Below are 22,836 nucleotides of genomic sequence, written 5' to 3' on the forward strand. Positions count from 1 at the left end.
AATATATAGGTTTCCTTAGCTCATGGGTGAGGCTGGGAATACAATCCAGGTTCCTAGATGCTTAACCTGTACCCATGTGCTGTCCTCCTGTGCTGGATGTGTTTACAACCTGCTGTGCTTTTACACTTGAACTGAGCCTGGGTACCTACCCATTGAATTTTAGAAAATCCAGATATTTTAGTCATGCTACAGCTGAAGGAAATAAATGGGAAGTAGCAGGAAGAAGAATTCGGGCACTTGCATTTTGACACCGAGCCCAAAAGGGTTTCCTTCCAAGCTGTTCTCAGGAGAGGAGTTCCCATGCCCTGCCGAGCTTTGATGGGATTGCCGTGTCTGTTTGTTTTATAGAAGCGCTTGCAAAAATCTCAGATCAGCGTTTTGCTGTGGCTTTGATTCCATGGTAGGGGACTTACGGTTTTGGGAGAAGTTAATCGGCCATCCGACCAACCCTCTGGAGAACGCACATTTCAAATGCCTGATCCAGTATGCGGCACTGCATGGAGACTTAATGGGATGAAGGCTTCTGGGGAACAGAGAGTGGGAGCTGCAATGCTGCACTTGCTCTCTCAAATCTGCACAGTGAAGCGAGAGCCTGCAGAGTTTGGGAGAGATCTCCCTTTACCATTTGAGCCACTGGAAATACAAAACTTTAACACAAAGATGGAGAAATTTGAGTTTGAAATCGGGGTTTTCATTTATCTAGTGTAAGCCACTAGAGAAGAGCCAAGCCCTGAAGTTTTAGGCCAGCCCCCCAAGCTTATTAATATCCAGGCTCAGCCATATATTGGGTTTGCTTTTGCATGTGTTACCTTAGTTCTCATTCTTCATGTTCCTGTGCCTATAGGTGCCACCTCTGCTTGGGGGAGCAAGGACATGGAGGGGTGATCTTGGAGCTAACCCTCCAGCAGCCCCTGCCTGCTCTCACGGCTACGACTCCGAAGTCTGGGCGTGGGTGAATAATTTAACATCCGCACTTGGTCTTTATAGCTGATTTTAATGGGGGTAATAGCACTGCTAATAACAAAATCCATTGAAGACACCCTGTGCAAGTCCATAACATTAGCTTAATGGCAAAAGGTAATTGGCATGCAGTTGGAACTGTCCTTTTGTATTAACCCCGTGGATTTCTAGGCAGACATCTTCCTTGGAGCGATGGCCTTGGCAGCGGATGTAGAGTAAAATACAGATGCGTTTTATACTAAGCAAATGCAAGGCTGGATTGAAACAGGGCGCACTGCTACCAGTTCACCTTGCTGGTTTGTGCTTACACTGGACGGAGGAGACAGTGACAGTGCTGAAAGCACTGACAGCAGTTAGTGTGGGGTGTAAGCTTTGTGGGCTTGTGCAGCCCAGCTACCGTGCACCCACAGAAGTCACTGAACTCTCACTAATTGGAAGCACCAGAATTTTAAAGATTCAGACCCGGGGCAACTCTAGCGAGATACTTTCAAACCTGATGCCAAAAACCCCTCAAACTGCCTGGGACTACTTAGCAGCTACTGGGCAATGGATTGAAGGGCTGGCCCTTCCCAGCAGAGAGGAATCAGATGCTCAGAAGTACCACAGATCTGCAGTCTCATCAGCAGGGCCAAAGAGCATGGGCACAGCTCAGCCACTCTGAAGGACATCCCTGTGTAACGTGTCCCACTGCACTTGGACAGGACAGTTTTCAGGGCTGCCAGGGGAAGGTTATGTGGTACCTGCTATGTGGGTAGAGAGACTGAGTGTCTCTAGAGCTGTGCCTTCTACTCAAGGGAGCGGGCTTTCACCCATCACCCTTCCTCCTTTCATGGTGTCCTCACAAGTCTCCAGCCTGCTGAGCAATCCCACAGCTGTTAGCACTGGAGTCCGTCTGGACTTGTTCCTGTGTGATCTACTCTGGGTGATCCTGCTCTGGCAGGGGTGTTGGACTAGGTGATCTCTAGAGGTCCCTTCCAACTCCTATCGCTCTGTGAATCTGTGAATTCTGTGAGTCACAGTGCTACGGGGCATGACTGTGGTTTTCCAGCTATTACAGTCCCAAAGGGTACAGTGTTGACTTTCTACCCAAAATGATTGCTCCTCCCATACCCCGGGGTTGTCCTCACACTCCTCACCTGGCTTTGTGTTAACTCTGTCCCTCTCTGTCCCCTTTCGCTCAGGTGCACCAGGAAGGAGCGGTGTGAGCGCTCCAGCGAGCCTCGGAGATTTGCCTCGGAGATGAAGCAGTGCGTCCGGCTTACCGTGCATCCCAACAACATCTCCGTCTCCCAGTACAACGTATTGGTGAGGAACGTTATTCCTTGTCCCCCGTGGGTTTAATCTGCCCATGCAGTCTGACAGTCCCGGGTATGAGCACGAAGGACTGGCAGCTTCATGAAAGAGGTTCTCCAGAGTCCCTTAATTTCCCCAGCAACTTTTATGGCACAGAGATAGATTTGCCATGGGAGGACATTTTAGCCTTGGTTATTCCCTGTCTAGAAGTGTGGAAGAGGCTTCCCTGTTCACTGTGAGGAGCTGAGGGCATGTCTGAAGGGACTTTGTGCCCTGCAAGTGTTGTGTGCGTACAGTCTAGATGTTTATTTACTTGGGAGAGACTTTAGGCAAGGGACATAATCATGAAATAATGAAATTACCTTCTAGGATAATGACAAGTGAGGGATACCATGTGTTATTTCAATAAGCTCCAATTTTCTATCATCTTGGGTGGAAGAGTGTCTTTCTTCAGCCACCAAGAACCCCACCCTGCTGCAGGTCCAGCACTGAGTAGGCAGAACCGAGAGGCAGGATGCTGTGCAGAGGAAGCTAAGGCTGCCAAGGTTCATGCTCTCTTGGGACCTTCCTCAACACAAAGTTCAGCCTTTATGGCCTTGAGCTACTCGAGTCAGCAGCCCACAAAGCCACCCAGTGAATGCTGGTGGAGCAGCAGATACTCTTCATCATTTTCTGGGCTTGAGGCAAGAAATCTCAGTTGAAGATCTAAGCAGTTCATGGTTCCTCTCCTGACTCATGACAGCAGAACCCTGTGTGGTGAGATCCCAACACCTCTGAGAAGGAAGCAGAGATCTATTTCATTCAGGCTACTGTCCTTTGGCCAGACTAGTCAGCGCTGGAATTGAGTTGATCACCCAGGCCCCAAAACCTCCGTCTCTGGATGAGCTGTTCACCATCTCCACAGCCTGAAAGGTCTAAAAGGTGTTGCTCAAGGTGCAGCTGCCAGGCATCTTCCAGGTGACAGGTTTCGGAGTGCTAAGGTTTCTTCAGTGATAATGAAATCAGCCTTTCAAAGGCTGCATGTCCAATCATTGCTGCTTTGTTTCAGGCTCTTAACTTTGCTGTGACTTTACTTTCCTAGGCTTCAAAAAAACTGATCTGAGACATCCTAAGTCCTTTGTTCTTCTGGGAGTTCAAGGTTTCTTTTTCTTATTCTCTCAGTAGTTGTAGGATTCTTTCATGTTGGAATAAATCCTGAGGGACTAGCTGGCTCAGGGCGATTGAAATTGATAACAGAATAAAAGACCTTTACCTCTAGGTTACTGTGGCAGGGCAAATAAACCCAGAGCTGCTGGGATCAGAAGTTGCCATTGTCTGACTGTTGCCCAATAATCTGCATGAACATTTCCATGGGAAATATTCAGCCCAGTCCCAGATAGACTGGTGTCCCAGCTTGTCCACAGTCACCACAGATAGTCTCTTGGCAAATCATGAGGGGAGCACTGACGAGTGAACAGCTGGTGGTGTCCTTACTGAGGCTCACTTGGGTTCTAGCAGAGCATCAGTGCTATTGAGTCCTTGCCCACAGAGGTAGAGAAGGTATCCGAGTGAACGGACAATCTGTTAGACTTTGGTCACTAACAGGGAGTTGGCAAGTTGTATCTGAGACTCTTTCAGTCTGGGGATTTGGAAAATCGAGTCTGCTTTGGTCCGAGGCTGCTGCTCTGGGATCTCTGAGAAGAGATCCTTGCTGGGGGAAGTCTCCGTTCTTCCCTCATCACAGCAGTTCCAGAGCGGGCGTGTGGGATGTAGGACTTCTTGTCTGTTCAGAGGGTGCACTGGCTCATGGTGTTTGTTGTCAAGCACTGCTGGTCTATCCACTGGTGTCCTGTTCTGCATGGCACACCTTCATTTTGCATTGCCCATGCTCAGAGAGAAATACTTGTTAAGGAGAATAGTTTAGCCTTCTCCATCGCTAGCAGCGTATTAATGAGCAGGGAGAGTGAATTCAGCTTGAGTGCTAAATCCATCCAACTAACCAAAGCTTTTTCCTTCTCCCCATCCAACACAAAATAATTGCCTTTCTCATTGCCATTCCCACTGCCCAGAAATGAACATACTCTCACAAAGCCTTTATGTCAGCCAGGGTAAGGCCTGTCTGCTCAGCCTTTCTCCCTGCTGGTGCCTAGTGTGAAGAAATAGCTCCGAGCCTTCTCTAAGTGAGGAAAACACAGTGAGGGAGAGCTGTAAGCATTATGTTATGTTATCGTCCTCTCCTGCTTTGTCAGCTGGACTGAACTCTGTTCTTTACGCTGGTAGAAACAACACTTCAGCATGCATTTGTGTCTCCTTTCAGTGGCTGTCACCTCAGATGGGGCCTCAGCGAGCTCATGGAGGGGGCAGGTGTGGAGAGCATTTGTGCCTGTGTCAAGTGGTTGGCTCTAGTGTTCGGTCACAAAACCACAGAATTTATACTAACTACTAGGTCATCAGTAGGGGCTAGAAGTACCCTGGGATGCCTGTGTTCAGACATGATCTGGTGGGTTGGGTGGGACTCTCGGTGACAGAGAGCCGTGGTGCAGAACCCCAGTTGGTCCGGGAAGTTAGCAGCATGAGGGTCCTTCTCCAGGGAATGAACGTGGTGGAAACCAGCCATGTGATTCCTGTTTTCATGACCATGAGCAATGACATAACAATGCCAGCAGGTGCTGTGAACACTAAAAACGTGGGCAATTCCTCCTTCACAGCTTTTTACATGTATGGAGCCCCAGTACAGCATGTCGCCAGGGCTGGCTGCGTCTTTGGTGGGATGGGCAGGAGAGGTACGCTGTGCCTCTAGGGACAGCGTGTTTTTTGTGGTGGACTGAAGGCTGTAACTAGACTCTCCTTACACAGGAACTTGGTGACAGAGCGCTCCCCCATCTGCTGATGCTAGGAGAGCAGGCCGTAGAGAGTTAGACTGGAGCGCTACAGTTTCTCTGTAGTCTGCAGAGTGCCTCTTGTGAGTAGTAGTCACCTTCCTCAGAAACCGCGTGCCTTGGGCCACCAAAGCCCTGGTCTTCACGGCTGGCTCCAAAGACTCCCTGCCTAACCTTACACTTGCATGACAGATAGTGAGCACTCCCTCCCCTCCACTGACCCAGCCAGCACTGGGATGCAGTGCAGTCCTCCCTGCATAGCCACGTACCACTTGTGTTGGCATCAGCATCTCATCCCCTTCCCCCTCCGCACACACATCCCTCTCCTGAAATGCTGCTTTCTGTTGAAGGAGGATGCTCTCTCTAGCAAGAGGCTCTTTGTCCAACCTCTCCAGTGTAATTCTCTTCTGCTGACCCAACCCTGTTGTTTGGCTTAGCATTCTCTTTTCTGTTTTTTCTATCTCTTCTTCCCTCCCTCCGTCTTTGCTTGCAGCTGGTCTTGGAGACCTACAATGTCCCTGAGCTGTCAGCGGGAGTCAATTGCACCTTCGAGGACCTTTCGGAGATGGATGGCTTGGTGGTGGGCAGCCAGATCCAATGCATCTCTCCAGCTGCCAAAGAGGTGCCCCAGATCATCACAGAGAACGGTGGGTATCCCCTCTGCATCACTTCTTCTTCCCTCCCTCACCCCACACCCCTGTGTCTCTCCTGCTTTCTCCCAAAGCAGAGTTTGGCTCATGGTAGCCTGAGGACAGGGTATGCAAAGCACACAGGGAGTCGGTGGGAGGCTGTGCTGGTGTTTGCTGGTGGAGCTGCCCAGCAGCACATGGTTGCATGGGTTGTGTGAATGTGTGTGTGTTGATGTGTGCACCCGTGTGCAAGCATTGAGCTGCAATACCAGTACCTGCGTTAAGGTGCTTATCTGTGTGATACTCTGTGTTTTCAGACTGCCACCGAGTGGCAGTTACATATATCTGGCAAGGACAAGAGGTGGATGTGAGATATCCGCTCAATTTTGCCAACTTCTGTTACACAGCACAGGGAATGAGGCTGTATGTACTCTCAAGACATCCCTTCCCGTGCAACAGCCATAAAGCCCTGCAGACCTGAATGATCCTGTCTGTAATTTTATCCTGCTCCTCCCAGAGGTAGATCTGTATACTCAGTTCCTTGTCTCTGTCCCTGGCCTATACTGCCTTCAGCTGTTCCAGGCTTACTACTATCTCCCTCCCCAAAGTTGTCCAGAACAGAAAAATACCTTGTCTCCAAGGATGGTGTGTTCTCCCCCACCAACTTCCTGCCCTTTTCTGTTTCCCTTTTCTAACAACTTTTCTAGGTACTTTCAAGAGCACTTGTGGCTCCTTGCAGGGACTTAAAAATAAAAACCTTGACCCTGCTGATCACCCCAAGAGATGCAGAGAGGATGCTGTCATTTTTGGCCTCGGTTTCTTGTGAAAATTTACTGTAAAGTTTGTCTCTGAAGATCCTCAGACACCAGGAAATGAAGTGACACAAACTGTCACCATCATCTCTGCTCTCCCCAAGCTGCACACAGCTGCATGTGCTCTCCATCGCGGTCCCAAAACAAGTCCCCGCGGCACTGTTACCATTTTCAGGTCCCTCTGAGTTATCAGTCATGTTTGCCTACCAAGGTAGATGCCAGGAACTATTTCCTTGCTATGGACATCTGTCCCAGGCCAGGCTATAATCAACCAGCAGACAAAAATAGCAGTGGAAGCTGGAGGCAGGACAAGAGAGAGATTTATGTGAAGCGTGCTTTTCAGAGAGGCCGGGCACCTGCGGCTTGTATCAGCTTCAGCAGCTGGTGCTCCACACCTATGCAAAGACCAAGTCCTCCATGCGTAGAGCCAGAAGCTGGATTTGAACCAAAGGCCGTGCGGCTCTGTAGCACGTCGGATCCCTGGGGCCATCCGATCCTCACATCCTCTTTTAAAAGACAGGCAAGAGGCTGGCAAAGTTTTTAAACATGAAGCGGTTAAGAGAGATCATAGAATCATAGAATCACTGGGTTGGAAAAGACCTTAGAGATCATCCAGTCCAACTGTATCTGTCCACCACTAAACCATATCTCTCAGCACCTCATCCACCCGTCTCTTAAACACATCCAGGGATGGTGACTCCACCACCTCCCTGGGCAGCCTGTTCCAGTGTGTGATAACCCTTTCGGTGAAGAACTTCTTCCTTACATCCAATCTAAACCTCCCCTGGCGCAGCTTGAGTCCATTCCCCCTCGTCCGATCCTCTGTCATTAGGGAGAAGAGACCAACACCCACTTCTCCACAACCTCCTTTCAGGGAGTTGTAGGCAGTGATCAGGTCTCCTCTCAGCCTCCTCTTCTCAAGGCTAAGCAAGCCCAGTGCCCTCAGTCGCTCCTCATAAGACATATTCTCCAGACCCTTCACCAGTTTTGTGGCCCTTCTCTGGACACGCTCAAGGACCTCAATGTCTTTCTTGTAGTGAGGGGCCCAAAACTGAACACAGTACTCGAGGTGCGGCCTCACCAGTGCCGAGTACAGGGGGAGAATCACATCCCTGGACCTGCTGGCCACGCTGTTTTTGATACAAGCCAAGATGCCATTGGCCTTCTTGGCCACAGCAAGAGATGTCAAAGCCGGTGGCAGCAGATGGGCAGCGGAGTCGAGCACTGGCAGCAGAATGTGTTTAGTGAAGTGTGCGGGGTGTGCGTGCGCCCATGTGCGTGCTGGTGAGTGTGCACGTGGGAGCACGCTGCGAACAATTGTCAGGTTTGCTTTGGCCTGATTGATTAATGAATCTTTCAGGTGAGGAGGAAAATAATAGAGGTGAAAGGACCAGCCAGGTTGGAATCTTGAATTAAACATGGATCCCTTCCCCATCAAATTACTGCAATTACTGCACCCGCTCGTTACCCACAGATGATGGGCTCTAAAAGGGGCTTTTGGCACTGTGGGAAGGGATGACAGTTGACTGCCCAGCATGGGAGCAGTGGGAAAGGGAATGGGGAGATGTGTAGGAGCGGAGGTGGAGGCTTTGCTGCAGGTAGGCCTGCTGTGGAAATGGATGGGTCTGTGGAGTGCAATGGCCTGTGGATGTCCCTCACACTGAGCTGGGTTCTTTTCAGCCAAGTGAACGGACCTTGAGGTGAATGGGGTGAGTGAACTTGGAGGAACTGTTCACGTGGAATCTCCCTGCTCATCAGTATTTCCCAGGGTGCAGATAGGGAACCCCCACCCTGTCCTCACTGTTATGGCATCTATCCTTGCTCATTCCTCTATCCTATTTTACCAAGGTATAACCTCTCTTTGGGGGCAGAATCTGGAGGTGGTCTTCTTCAGCCATGGCTGCCCTGGATACTGGGCCCTAGTCAGAGATGAAGGAGAAATTAGATCTTTTTTTTTTCCCTCAGGAAAGCAGGTAAGTTTATCCTTCAGGCAGTGTATGCACAGGCCACCCATGTTTGGGACTAGCAGTCAAATCTTCCACAGGCCCCTTCCATCTGGGGACATCAAATGAACCAGCAGCAAGGACCAACTTTAAAGACAGTTCTCCATTTTAACAGCCTTCTAATTCCAGACATCTGCATCCTGTCTTTGAGCTTAGCTTTCCTATGATGACTTCACTAACCATATTTTTCAAATTAGTGAGGTATGGTCTAGACCTGTCGTCATCATCTTCCAGCCCAGACTCTACTCCCGTCTACGATAATTTCCAGTGGTGAAGACATGCTCCGTAACGCCAGTATTGTAAGAGTAGGGATGTACCTGTTAGAGAACCAGGCTCTGGAAGGATTTTATTGCACTTCCTACAGCTATTGAGGATGGACTGGCCAAGGTGCTGTGGGACAGCTCCAGGTTCAGACTGGCAGCATGGCCAACAGGGCTTTACTAGGCTAACAGAGGGGTCATATACTGATGTGTCTGTTTTTTCCCCAGGAGACCATCACATTGTCCAGCTTCAGCTCAAGTCCAAAGAAACGGGTATGACCTTTGCCAGCACCAGCTTCGTCTTCTACAACTGCAGTGTCCACAACTCGTATGTTTATTTCTTTTGATACCTGCTTTCCCTTCCACCCCTGGCTCTGCCACAGAACCCACTGATGGCTGGGGCAGATGTCCCTCGGGAAGCTGGTGAGGTGTGGAGGTGACCAGGGGTCAGGGTGACACAGGGTGACTTGGATGATGGTCAGCATGGTGGGGTCTCTTCTGGAACGACCAAGAGTAGTATAGTGACCATTTGTTCTGCTGATGAGTGTCCTTTGCAGGAAGGCATTGCCTTGGGGAGTGGTACATCCCCATGTGTCTCTCAGCTGGAGGAACGTCACGCAAGTGGGAGGTTGCCAGGGAAGGGAGTCAAAAGCGAGTCATGGCCTAAGCAAATAGACCCCTTGTCTTCCTATGAAGCAGTTGTTTGTGGATGGATGGATCCTGCCTGCACATTCGCACCTCCAACACCATTCCATGCTGTCAGTCCCACCAGGAGGAGCTTGCCCTAGGTGCTTAGCATGGTTTGGGCCCTCCGATCTGAAAAGTCAGGAGTTGCTGGCTCCTGCATGATGTGAACTGAGCAGGGAACACACAGCTGATTCCCTCAAGACCGTCTTTTCCATCCTGCCAGCTCCTTTCCTGCCCTGCACCCCATTCTTCTGGGGTTTAGCTGGCACCCAGGGCTGCTCAGGAGCTGCCCCACTGGAGCAGGTCTGCAGCTTTCCTGCAGAAAGACACTCTTCCAGCAGTTTGATCCACCCCTGAGCAAGGCTGAATGGCTCTGTCCCCACCACTGAGCCATCAGAAGTGCCAAAAGCAGATAATTACTGTGGCTCAGCAATTCACAAGGAAAGGCAAATCCTATTTCCATGTTCCTGCTGCTTTGACAAACAGTGTCAGAACAGCAAGTGTTGGGGGGGAGAGCAGGAGAGATGGTGGTGTTAAATATTTATGGCATGTTTTGGTTTCTTATTTGACAAACTATAATACACTATCCATTTTTAATTTGATGTATCAGAGCAAGCACTTGTTACCAATTTGAAGAACAGCTCACTGTACCAGAGCTGAAAGTGGATTGGAGTTGAGTGAGATTTCAGAGAGGCAAGGGAGAGAGTGTATGTCTGCCTGTCGGGCTCAGCCAAGCTCGACTGGAGGCAATTTTTTCACTCGTGCCCATTAAAAAAACCTGGCAACATATAAGGGCCAGGAGAATTTGCCCCCCCCCAAATCTCCTCCAGGTACATCAGATCCTGCAGCTGCACAAAGATCTCCAGCAGTGTGAGCTACCAGGAGTTGCTGCTTGTTTTGTGCAGAGAGCTTGTTATGGCTCAGTTTGGTTGCTGGTGAGCAGACATCATATTAAATTAAAAAAAATCAAAACCCAGTGTGATGTAAATGCAAGTCAGTGCTGTAACACAGCCAGGAGAGGTGTTTGCAGCTCTTGCTTTCCGGGGTCTGTGTGGCACAGGAGGGCAAAACCTTGGAAGATGGAAGGAATGGCTCTTTCCTACACCCTGAGTAGGTGACTTCCTAAATATGTGCTCTACTTCCCAGGCAGCTGCTACAATAGTCTTCCCTTCTCTTCTGAGTCAAAGAAAAGAAGAACAGAATTAAGAGTTTGCAGGAGTCACGTCACCCTGGGCAGATCTCACACTAATAAGCATGTGGGACACGGGGAGAAAATTCCCTGTTTCATCCTTGACTTTCTCTCCTTGGTGCATCCCAGTTTGTGTTCAGGCTCTGCAGCACGTGTGAGTGGTGGGATTTTCTTACTGGGACTGCTGGTGTGAGCTGCTCCCTTGGCCACCTTCCCAGGATGTGTTCAGAGCTCCTGGGGCACTGGTGCAGTTCAGCACGGAGGCAGCGAGGCTGTAGCAGTTTCCACCCATCCCCTGATCTTTTTGTTACGCTCAGGATTTTGTTATGAGTAAAAAGGGGAAACGCCTCTTATGTATGAAGCCAGGAACTTCTTGATAGTCTGATTAAATTTGTAACAGGGCAACCAAAATGCAACAATTGTTATTACTCTAGTCACAACGATATGAATGCAGTATGAATTATCTAATTAATATGAGACACATGATCACCGTGACAACCAGCTCAAGGTGTGAGATGTCCAGCATCATCCTGAGACCTGACGGTGTTGGGTCAGTGCCAAGCCCATGGCCTTCTGCTAGTGATGGCAAAAGCAATGTTTGCTGGGCTGTAGTCCCCTCTGAGAATCGCTACCCACGTCAAGGTCTGTCCTCTTGGCTGATGGGGCCCGGCTGGCCAAGTTACTACTCTTTCTCTCCATCTCCAGGTGTCTGTCATGCGTGGAGAGCCCTTACCGGTGTCACTGGTGCAAGTACCGCCACGTCTGCACTCACGACCCCAGCTCCTGCTCCTTCCAGGAGGGACGAGTCAAGCTGCCCGAGGTAGGAGGGGCACAGGGCACGCGTCGTGGCCGTGGGCTGCTCAGGGCTGACGTCGCCTTTTGGCCAGCAGTCCAGGGAGCCTTCTCTGCCTACATTCCCACTCTCTCTTCTGCTCATCCACAGGAGACCCTCACCTTGCCCTCCACAGATAGTTCCTCTCCCCTGTGCTCTGCCAGACCCCCAGTGACCTCCCCTCTCCCTCCCATATACTACAGGGAGTGCATAAAAGTCACTGCAAGCTCCCAGTGCCACAGGACTGGGAGGGATGGGGAACACTGGGCATGCATCTCCTCCCAGTGAGAAGGAGGTTGCTCTAAGCAGATACCCCAGGCTGCTGGGGTTTGGGGAGGATTTAGGGCTATGTGGATTTCAGCCGTGCTTTGAACACCTCTGTGGCTGCGTGGGTTTGGTGCCTAATGGCCAGTGCATCCAACTGCCTCCAGACGAGGGTGAGGAATGCCTCATTGCCAGTTGCTGAGCTGAACTGGACCTTGGGGCTTAATACAGAGCTGGCTGTTGTGCTGCAAACACTGTCTGGCTTGAATTGTAACTAATGAGCACTCGCAGACAAGTGGAGCTCAGGAGAATACAGATAGGAAACCAGTTAATTACTTCCTGGTCAGGAACGGTCTGAAAGCATTGTGGCCTGTCTGGTAAATGACCTGAGATGGCTCGTTGTTCGTCTGGCCCAAGGGACCAGTACCCATTAAGAGATCTGATATCTGCTAAACCACCGGGCACACAGGCGGCTGCTGAAGTCTCCAGCAATGTGTGTCGCATTCTGAGGATGAAATCCCCACTGCTCCCTGTTCTGCCTGCTGGGTCTGGTGCCTCTAACACATTCCCCAGCCTGCCCCCAGCCCGTTCCTCAGGCACACCAGTTTGTTGGACCAAGCGACACAGGTGTAGTGACTTCGAACACCTGTGGCATCCCCTTTTCCCTCCTACCCCTTCCTTATGTGCTGGTTGAGAGGTCCTGGAGCAGACACCCTGAACGGCTGTGGCATTGGGACAGGCCATAAATATTCACGAGCAGGGAGGGTGCCAGTTTTTTATCTATCAGGATCCCGCATTTGCTGTAAACCTGCTGGAAAACTTGGCGAGGACCTGGGGAGCTTAACACCCTCTGCTCAGTGTGAAGTGGTGCAGGCAGGCAGCCCTGGGTTCAGCCCCTCTGGTAGCCTGTCCTGACCAGACAGGCCCTGTTCCTTCCCCTGGAGCCTCGGCAGAGTTTGGCCAGTCCTGCTGGCCACAGGTCCCTGTGCCCTCCACTTCAGGAACTGGAAGGAAGTTCAACCTCTTGCTCAGGTGATATTCCCTGCTGTCTTGATTTAGCCCCAGTCAGCCACCAAATACCACACAGCTGCTCTCCCCCCTCTCCCCCTCCCCCCGTGGGATGGGGGAGAGAATCAGAGGAAAAAGGTGAGAGAACTCGTGGGTTGAGATAAGAACAGTTTAATAATTGAAAGTAGATGAAATAAAATAATGATACTACTAATATGAATATGAATACTATGTAATGAAAATACTACTGCTACTACTAATGATAATGGTATGTAATTAAAAAAAAAAAAGAAATCAAAATGATACAACTGCTCACCACCAGGTGACTGACTCTTAGTCCAACCCCAAGCAGCGATTTCCCTCCTGGCCAACTCTCTCAACTTATATACCAAGCTTGATGTTTGAGGGCATGAAACGTCCCTTTGGTCAGTTTGGGTCAGCTGTCCTGCCTGTGTCCTCTCCCACCTCCTTGTAGAGAAGAAGCTGGGAACACGGGTGCAGTATCAGAAGTAAAGTCCTTGACTTGATATAAACATTGCTTGGCAACAACTAAAACCAGTAGTGTGTAATCAGTGTTCTTCTCAGCACAAATCCAAAACATAGCCTCATACTAGCTACTGTGAGGAAAATTAAGTCTATCCCAGCTAAACCCAACCCACCTGAGATGCTTTGTCTCAGCTTCCTGCTGTGCCACCACCATTCATCTCCTCTGGCAGACTCCTCTGGTGTGTCTCACGTACCAAGCACAGGACTCACCTTCCCAGTTCCCAACTCCTCTTTCCTCCAGCCCCCTGCCCAAAGTGAGATGCCTACAGACATCAGTGCATCTTCTCCTCCCTCAACCTCTTTCACATCACTGGTATTTCTGACACTTGCTGCCATCAGCAAGGAGATCACGTGAATCTCTGTGTCATCCCCGTTCCTTAGGGAAGGGAATGGGGATGGCACAGCCCCTGGTCTTTATCTCTGCCAGGGTCTTGATCTGCAGAACGGGGGAGGAGGCGGTAGACTTATTGTCCTCTCCATATCTGCCCATTTTAGCACACCTTTTCCATCACTGCTTTATCACCTCTCACTAGTTTTGTTTCTGAGAGGTGTTGAGACAGCCCCAGTCTGGGGCGCTTTCTCTGTCGGTGGAGACTGCTTTTTCTCTCTTCTGTCCCCTTCAACAAAGGATTTCCTGCTAAGCTTCAACTACTCCCCCTCTGATCTTGCAAAGCTGCTCTGTGCCACTTGTGTGGCAGCAGGGAGAGTCACAAACCTGATCTTAGAAGACGATCTACAAGGCAGTGATAGCATCATGCAACATGTGTTTGTTACGTTGGTCACTGCTAATGAGGGCCGCAGCCCGTTGGCTTCTGCAGCAAAACCATCTCTGGGCACAAACTTCTCTCACAGGAGACAACACTTGGCAGTCAGCTGCTCAGCTCAGGAGCTGGTTTTGCCGTTTGCTGCCCATAAGAAACACTTCTCAGCACTGAAACGACTGGACTATGTCTGCAAGGATAATACCTTGTATACCCCCAAACTTTCAGAGATAATGTTCTGCCTGCCCCTGTAGCTTCAGGGTCCTTCTCATTGCCGTCTGTGTGTTGGTGGCTTTCAAAGACACTGGGGCTGGGGAAAGATGGCATCGCAAGTCCATTCTGACAAACGTGGGTTTTCATTTGCTCTGTGGCTAGAAAGGTTTTGTCAAATGGCACTTTGAACAAATGCTGCGTACATCTCCCACGCTTCTCTTAAGAAGCCATCTTCTCACTGACTCATCTCTCACTAAAATTTCCACTATTTTTCATTTTCAACTTTAATTCTTTCCTGTTCTGTCCTGTACCCATGCCTACTCATTGAGTGGGTTTTTTGAACAATAGAAACCATTCGGTATCTTGAAGCCAAGCATGGCTCCTCATTGCCTGTCCAGACCTCCACCCAGTTCCCGATGACATAACTTGATTCACCAGGTTGAGAGGACTGAGGTCCATTCCCAGACTTCCCAGTGCCATCTTCAGTAGTACTCAAAACGTACTTGAGTGGGCCTTGAGTCAGTTGAGTCACCTTGAGTGAATGTGTTTACTGGCCTTTCATCTCCATCTGCAATGCTCCTCACGATCCTTTCCTCTACCGGCACTTGGATCTCTAGAGGATGAGGAGGGGGATGTGTTTGCTACCATTTAGGCATAAGTACCTGCTAAATCAGAAAGTCTCGAGGAGGTGGTGATGGGAAACGGTACTACCAGCGTGGGATGGTTGGACCATCCCATTTGCAGTCCTTCCATGAGTCTGCTGAGCAGATTAGCATGGCCGGCTTCCAGGATCTGGTCTCAATCATATGGTCTGATTGCACCAAGAGAATCCTTGCCAAGCAAACAAATATTGGTGCTACTCTGTCATATGGACCGGTGCCAGAAACTCCTTCCCTCTGTAATCATGACTGCTGGCATGCCAAGCCTGCTCCCCTCCTCCTTACTATGGTCTTCACCTTCTCTTGCTGGTACACCCACCTCCAGGTGATTGTTTTTCTCTCTTTACCTGTACAGTATCTTTCCATCATGTGGGAAGTGGTTTCCCACTCTCCAGATGGCCTGGGCTGGAACTGGAGCGATTGGGCTGGTACCCATCACCCTGGACCAGCCTGGAGCACTTTGAATAGAGGCTGTGCCTTTGTGTACTTCTGACTCCATCATTTTCTTATCACCTCTCACGAGTTTCTGGATTCCCATGGGCTTACCCGCCCTTCTTTCAGGTCTTCGTCATGTGCTCTGAGTGGATCCTGGGTTGTTTTGCTCCTCTCACCCTTGTAGTATGAGTTACTGATAAATGCAGAGTGCAGGATGAATTTGAGACTGGTCTGGTGGAACAGCAGAAAGGCTTCGGCCATGACCCACACTGTCCACAAGGCAAAATGCTCTTTCTATCTGTATAGCCTGTGATCTGCCGTCCAGGAGAGCCTTTGATGTGCATGATGGATATCTGTGATCAGCCAGCCCCAGGCTGGGACAGGGCAGCTGTCCTCCCACCTCCTGGCAAAATTAAACCAGAGGTGGAGAAGGGACAAAAAAGCCACAACCCCCGCTGTCAACAAGGAGCCACGACTTTCTTACCTGTCACTTGTCAGGTACCTGGTGAATCAACTCTGCCCATAATAAAGCTGAATCCACTCATTTGGGAGCCTTGGGAAAGCCCTTGTTTGCTCCTGGTGAAGAACTCCAGTATGGTCATAAAGCAAGAGTATTTATGATTATGGCACTGAACTCAATCAAACAGGGTTGACGATGTCTCCAGATGATTTGCGGCAGAAATACTTCACCTTGGCGTATAATTTCCCTTTACAGCAGGTTTTCGAAAGCCGTGTCCACTAGCCTGAAATATACTGAGTGACTTCTTGCTTTATAAGGAGGAGCTGCTGTTATTGCTTGAGGGCAGGAATGAGAAAAAAGGAGACATTTTAATACCAAAGTGGATTGTTGTTGTTGTTTTTTGCGAAATGAGCTGGTGGCAAAAGTGGAGAGAGTTTGTCTCAGAGACAGAGGGGAGCAGGCCAAGTTTCTGTGTTTTTTTCTTGGCCATCCTGTCCTTGGTTTTGACATGTGTTGTTGAGCGTAGCTAAAGTCATAGTGCAGGCTTAGCGTTGCACCACGAAGCATTGCATTGCAGACTAACACCCTGTGAAACCAACCCTCGCTTAGGTGACACAATCACCGGGTAAGAGAGCTCAGTCATTCTCTTCTGTAAACAGCCAAGACAGTCAACAAGTAGTAAAAAAAAAGAGGCTCCCCGCTGTGATAGAAGCTGCAGAAACAGCACCTGTCTCTCCTGATATCTATGACCCAATACACCTGATTGCATCCTTTGTTTTGTCTTCGTACATGCCTGCTCTGATCCAGGGGGGTGGTTTTCATGTCAGTGGTCCACAGACATCTGTACAAGGGTGAGTAAGCTGGGGTATCCTACTCGAGTTGATGGGATGAAGAATTAAGTCTTCCTTTGTGCCTTCTTCTTGACACCTGTCTCTCCTGATATCTATGACCCAATACACCTGATTGCATCCTTTGTTTTGTCTTCGTACATGCCTGCTCTGATCCAGGGGGGTGGTTTTCATGTCAGTGGTCCACAGACATCTGTACAAGGGTGAGTAAGCTGGGGTATCCTACTCGAGTTGATGGGATGAAGAATTAAGTCTTCCTTTGTGCCTTCTTCTTGAAGATGAACACTATCTTGTTCTGGGCCTTGCAAGGATTTTAGCTTTCTGTGGGGGAAAGAGAGAGGAGGGGGGGAAAAGCAAAAGCCAAAAGCAAGCCTAGATAACAAATCTGTTATCTGCTGGGTTTAAAAGATACATAATCATTTAATTACCTTGAAGGAGGTTTTAATCTTTCCCTGCTCAGCCGATTTGCATGTGCGTGTGTTTTTCTTCCTCCCCCAAACAAGCTTTTTATTAAAAGGATTTTCATCTGCTGCCTAAAAAGAGAACAGAAGAAAAGATCTCGCACCAGAGTGTTTTATGTCGAGTTGTACGTGCTAATGACAGTAAAGCCCACATAAAAGAAACAACTGCTTCAAATATTAATTTGTCAAAAGCGATAGAAAGCCATGTGAGCTGCATGCTGGCGAGCAGCTGCCGGGGAGCGGAACGCTGCTACGCCAAGTGCTTGCCTGTGCCTTGTGCCAAACGAAGAGCTGTACCAGCAGCCTCTACAGTGGCGTACACTGATTTAGCTCTGACCAGCCCTGTGTACTGCTTGGGGATGGGGTTTTTGGGAGATGGAAAAGAAGGGAAAGGAAAAAAGAAGGCATGGATTGATAATGACAGCTCAGCCTTCACTGGCAGACATCTAAGAGGCATTCGGACTCCCAGTGTGCTTTAACTTTTGGTCAGACCTGGAGTGGTCAGGCAGTTGCACTAGATGATCCCTTCTTACTGAATATTCTGTTCTATCCTATCCTACTCTAAATGTCCACATCTCCTCGTCATGGACTTTGTAGTAAACTCAGCAGCACCCTTCCCACCCTACGGGTGCAACACAGTCTGGCTCAGGGAGGGCTTTGCCCCAAGGTCTCAAAAAGCGGACAGGTTTTCAGGACCCCCAGATGTCCTGCTTTGTCCTCTTTTCAAGGTGCAGAAGGAAGGCACGGTGCCCACCTCCTCCCAAAATACATCCTGGTGTAAATGCCGGGGTGGCTGCAATGGGGAGGGAGTAGAGGACCTGCTGGGCCATCAGGTGAGCATAGTCAACTCCTTGCTGCCATGCATGGACAAACCTTCTGGTGAGGCATCTTCAGCTGTTGCTGTGGCAACTGTTCAGTTTCCCTCCCGCTCCTGTTTCCAGCCTCCCTTAACCCGGTCAGAGCTGACTGTTGGAAGCATCCGCACGGGGAGGAGAGAAAACCCATCTCTGCTCAAATTATTCTATATCTCGTTTCTCAGGAACTCTAATGACAGTCGAATGAGGCCAGTACCAGAGCGCCGAGTCCTTCCCTGCTTGTCGATTATCCACTCACTTATCCTGGCACCTGTCTATCAGTAAGGGGAGGGCGCGAGGTGTAGTTTCTATGGTAACTGCGGGCAGCCTGCTGCCTTCAAGTGATGTGAGCAGGCAAGGGGACCAGCAGGAGAGGCGAGGGGATATGGAGCAGCTCTAGATAGGCAGCTGCTGTGGGTAGCAGCAGCCACCCCATGCAGATGGGATCTGGCACAGTGATCCATGCATTTCGTGGCACCTGCTTCTAAGCACATAGGGGGGTTGGTGTTTATCGTCTATTTAGCTCTCAGAAGTGTTTCCAAGCACGTGTGATGGAGTTCAGTCTTCTCAGCATCCTGTCCAGGGGGAGGCAGGCATAATCTGGGAGGAGGCTGGAGCTGATAGTTTGGATCCATCTGTGGCTCGGGGCTCCTGATGGTTTGGCATTTCAGGCTGTGGCATTTCAACCCTCATTCACCACTGCAGCCCTTTCCAAGAAATGGAAATGTATTGTGTAGTGGGTACATCCTCTTCAGAAGGGATGCTTCAGAAAATAAGAGGAAATTAAACACAGAAATTGCAGGCCAGGCAGAAAGCTTTCCCCTCGTTCATGTCATCCCGTTAGAGCATGAAAATACTGCTCAGAGGCAGTACCAGGTAGCATACGAGGGCACGGGTTTTGTTTCAGCAGATGAGTTTTATTGCTGGCTCTGAGTTGTGCTTGGTCACGTTCACCTTTCTGTGCTCCTGTTTCTCTCACACTCCATTCTGATTTGGGTACGCACTTTCTGGTAATAGGTGCTTGTGCAGTACTTAGTACCTGGAGCTGTGATCTCACAATGTGGGGCTGTTCCTAAGAAGCCTTTGAGCGTATACAAACAAATTAGATAATTTGCTGTTGTTTGCAAGTCACACTGAACTTGCACTGAGGTGAAGAAAAAGGTGGAAAGCCTATGTGTGAAGTGGCTTCTTCTGCTATTTTTGGTACCTTTGGTAATCTCTGAGGCTTTCTGCCCTGCAGCCATCCAGCTGGTAGGGGAAAAGGCTGGTAACTTGTTCAATTGCCACAGTAACTTTTAGCAGGATTTCTGATGTGGTGGTGGATCTGCAGGAAATCTGTCCGGGCTCCTTTTTGAGACCTCCAGCCAAATCACAGCAGGAACTGAGAAGTGATGGAAGAACGCCTCCCTGTGAGCGGTTTATCCTACCTTGGTACACACCTTGTTGTCTTAGAGCTTAGGTTCTCCAGCCGTCATGTGAGTGAATAATCAAGGACCTGTTCGTGTAATTTCTAGGAGCAACACAGGGAGATCAGTTTGAATGGAGATGTAAGAAGCATCTGACACTACATGTTACTAAATTGTTGCTAAATGTTACTCATACCGCTGCTCACCTTTGTAATGCAGGATTATTTATCCTGCAGGACACAGTGATCTCAGAGTGCAACAGGGTAATATTTGCCTGTCCCCACCAACACAGCACCCTTGAATTAACACTGGGAAGAGCTTATGTTGTTGTGATAATGGCATTCAGTGCAACTCGGACTGATAGGATCAGTACAGCACCCTGCAGTTTGAGGGAGGAAAGACAATTCCCCATTCAGGCTTAGTCCAGGGTGATGGCCTGGCTCTGAAGCAGAAAGGTTTTGCTTTTCTCTGTTGTTGCATCAGCTGCATTCACTGATTTGGGACATGTGAGCTTTTGGGACCTGGCCAAGGAGAAACATTCTCAGTATATTGAAGCTGCAGGTAAAAGCTGAGGCTGGAATGTGACTCCTGCCCTCCTTGGGGCATCTCCAGGAGGTTGATCCCAGACCTTGTCTTTGAGCCCGAGTCCATTTGCTTTGGCTTGGACATTATCTCATGCTGTCGTGGATCTCGGGGAGGGGGAGGATGACAAAAGCCATGATATCATGGTCCTGACCTTCCCACTGTGGAAGCCAAAGTATTACGACTCTCTGGGCTTCTGTCCTGGTTTCTGAAGGAAGCAGGATCACATCAACGTGGCCTGTGTGTGCACCTCCGGCCCTTTTGTTACTCTCTCTCCTCTGTTGACTTCTGAACTCATTGGCCAGTCTTGCCCTAGTCTCAAGCTCTCAAAGGTACTTGCTCTGTTCTTGCTCTGTAAAAATGGGCAGTTTTAGAGGAGAAATAGCCTTTTTGTCCTCTCTTAGGAAGGAATCGCTACAGCTTGGGCTCAACCCTTGTTACACACCAGAAATGCCCATGTGAGAGTGTTGTCATGAGACTCCCTGTCACTTCTGAGGGAGCCTTGCTAGGAGAACGTCCCTTATGCATACAAAACCCATTCATTGGTACAGATGTATAGGAAACTTAACTTTGTTGGGGCGTGACGTGTCGACGTCATCGGTACCTACATGGATGAGCAGTAAAGGGTATTATTGCAGTGCTCAAAATTTGCAGCCTTGTTGGGCTTCTGGGGTGCCATGCATGGATGTACAGTGCTTTGGTACTCATGAAAGGTCTTGTGAACTTCAGATGGAAATCCTTACAGAAGGACAGAAGTCTGGCTAGGCAGAAGGATGCAAATTTATATAGTAATAATTAGAGAATACATTCATTACTGATTTATAAGCAGCCTGTGCTCTGCCTCATGCTTTCCTAGGCATCGCACAATCCAGTTTTGCTATGTGTGTTATTCTGAAAGGCTGTTTTACCTAACCAGGGCTTTTCTTTAACAAATAACAGACTTTGTCCAAGTGAATACATGGTTATCTTGTCTCTTGCACATACACCACCTCCCTCAATGCACACATTCATATTTCTTATAACGTCAACACCAGGCAGTTTCTCAGGAAACTCCACAACTGAGACTGCTTGCACATCTCCAGCAGTGCCTCTCCTTTGAGCAGATGTACCTAGTGACACAATCATCTACTATTTTTGTCACTAGTCCACTCCCTTCATCCAGTGACCAGAAGGCTCCTGCTCTCCGGATCATTACTTTCCCTTCTGAGCATGTGTCAAAGCAGCAAAGGGCTGAAAGAAAGCTAACGTCGTGTCTCTATTTAAAAAGGACAAATGTGGTGCTTGGATAATTATGGCAGCCTGACCTTGATCCTTGTGGAATAATGGACCAGCTGAGAAAGACTTTATTAATAAAGAATTAAAGGAGGGTAAAATCATTAATGTTGGTCAGCGGAGATGCGTGGACTGACTTCAGAGGCAGAATACTCCCAGGTTGGGATCAAGCTCTCAGCAGACCTGGGTCATTTCCCAGCACTGCCTGTGTGGCCTTGGGGGAGTCACTTTGCTCCCGATCAACGGGCTTCAGCAGTGAGCCGTGTGAGAGGAGGTTAGTTATCTTCATTTACCTCCTGCTTTTCGAGTAGCCGCTCTCTGGTGATCAGCATCGCTCATCGCTCTCTAGCCTTCACAACACTGAAGTCAGGGACCCAAGAGGCTGTGGCAGCTGAGCTAATGATCTGTTATTGATCTGTTGGTCTCCCTTCCTCCAGCAGTGGTATCTCTATGCTAATCTACGCAAGCTACCACTGAGGTGTGGAGCTGCTAGAGCGCACAGAGCTTAAAACAGGGCCAAGTCTGTTCCACAGGCTGAGCACCAGCATCCAGGGCAACCACCTTTACCCAGGCACCAGAATCACTTGCAGTATCTGACAAAAGAGAGCTGATATTTGCTCCTGAGTGCGTGGAAGACTCTTAACTAGAAAGGAGCCACCAGAAGTGACAGCGATGCAAGGACTCAATTATTCCTTTGTTGTCTCTGCAGATGTTTACACTTCCCATAAATCCTGTTGCTTTCTCCTCATCATCTGCCTTTAAAGTTCTGAGCATTTTCTTCATGTATTATTACTTTTTCCATGCCAATAAATAAGCACACCATCAATCAAACTAACAACATTGTAAACTTAGGAAGTGCAGATAAAATATATGGTGCATTAAAAAATTCTTTGACCGGGTGAGCTTTTTTGTAGCTGGTTTGATTGCTGCTGGTGCCAATGTAAATTTGGGGGAAGTACATCCTGAAATTTATGGCGCTTGGAATCCTGCCTACAAAGCATTGACCTGATTCCACTTTATAACCTAATAACGTTCCCCAGCACTGTTCGTGTAAATTCTAAATATAATTTTATGATGCTGAGAATTAGTGGTGTAATAATGTAAACACAATATGGACTGTAACTCACCTCTTCCCCTCCTGCAGTGGGAATGCCAAGCTCCTTGCTGCTTCCTTCTCCGGATTATCCTGGGGCTGGGAAGTTTTGCAAGGGTATAAAAGTGATTCATTGGAGGAACCAGCTTGTCAGCCCCAGAGCCCGAAGCCCTCTGTTAGCAGCAGTACAGGGCAGCAGCTAAACAGGCATCTGATTTTGCTCCGGTGGTGTCGCAGCCCTGACCTAGGTTGACTGTGCTGAGGTGTGAGAGAGAAGTTCAGGCAACATATTCCAGGCAGTCCCTGCTGCCTTTCATCTGCCAGCTTGCTGCTTTCCTGCTTTTTATCCAAGTGAAATCTGATTCCTTAAAAGCCAGTGGCAAAAAAAGTCTTTTGTTGTTGTTTGCCTCTTTTCACTCGTTTTTTCTCCTTCCTTCCCTTCCTTTTTCTT

General features: G+C 49.1%; 1 protein-coding gene across 1 annotated transcript in view; it reads left to right on the plus strand.

The window, feature by feature from the left end:
* Positions 1-2,141: 2,141 nt before the first annotated feature.
* LOC104508441 (plexin-A4-like) overlaps positions 2,142-22,836 on the plus strand; it is a gene marked incomplete at its 5' end in the record, with an annotated part of 114,106 nt that continues 93,411 nt past the window's right edge. Inside the window, 4 exon segments of the mRNA XM_010150079.1 lie at positions 2,142-2,265; positions 5,605-5,758; positions 9,044-9,143; positions 11,397-11,511. Coding sequence (XP_010148381.1) covers positions 2,142-2,265; positions 5,605-5,758; positions 9,044-9,143; positions 11,397-11,511 — 493 coding nt within the window.

The sequence above is a fragment of the Eurypyga helias genome, unplaced genomic scaffold (genome assembly GCF_000690775.1).
Source record: "Eurypyga helias isolate BGI_N326 unplaced genomic scaffold, ASM69077v1 scaffold2064, whole genome shotgun sequence".
Lineage (NCBI taxonomy): Eukaryota > Metazoa > Chordata > Aves > Eurypygiformes > Eurypygidae > Eurypyga > Eurypyga helias.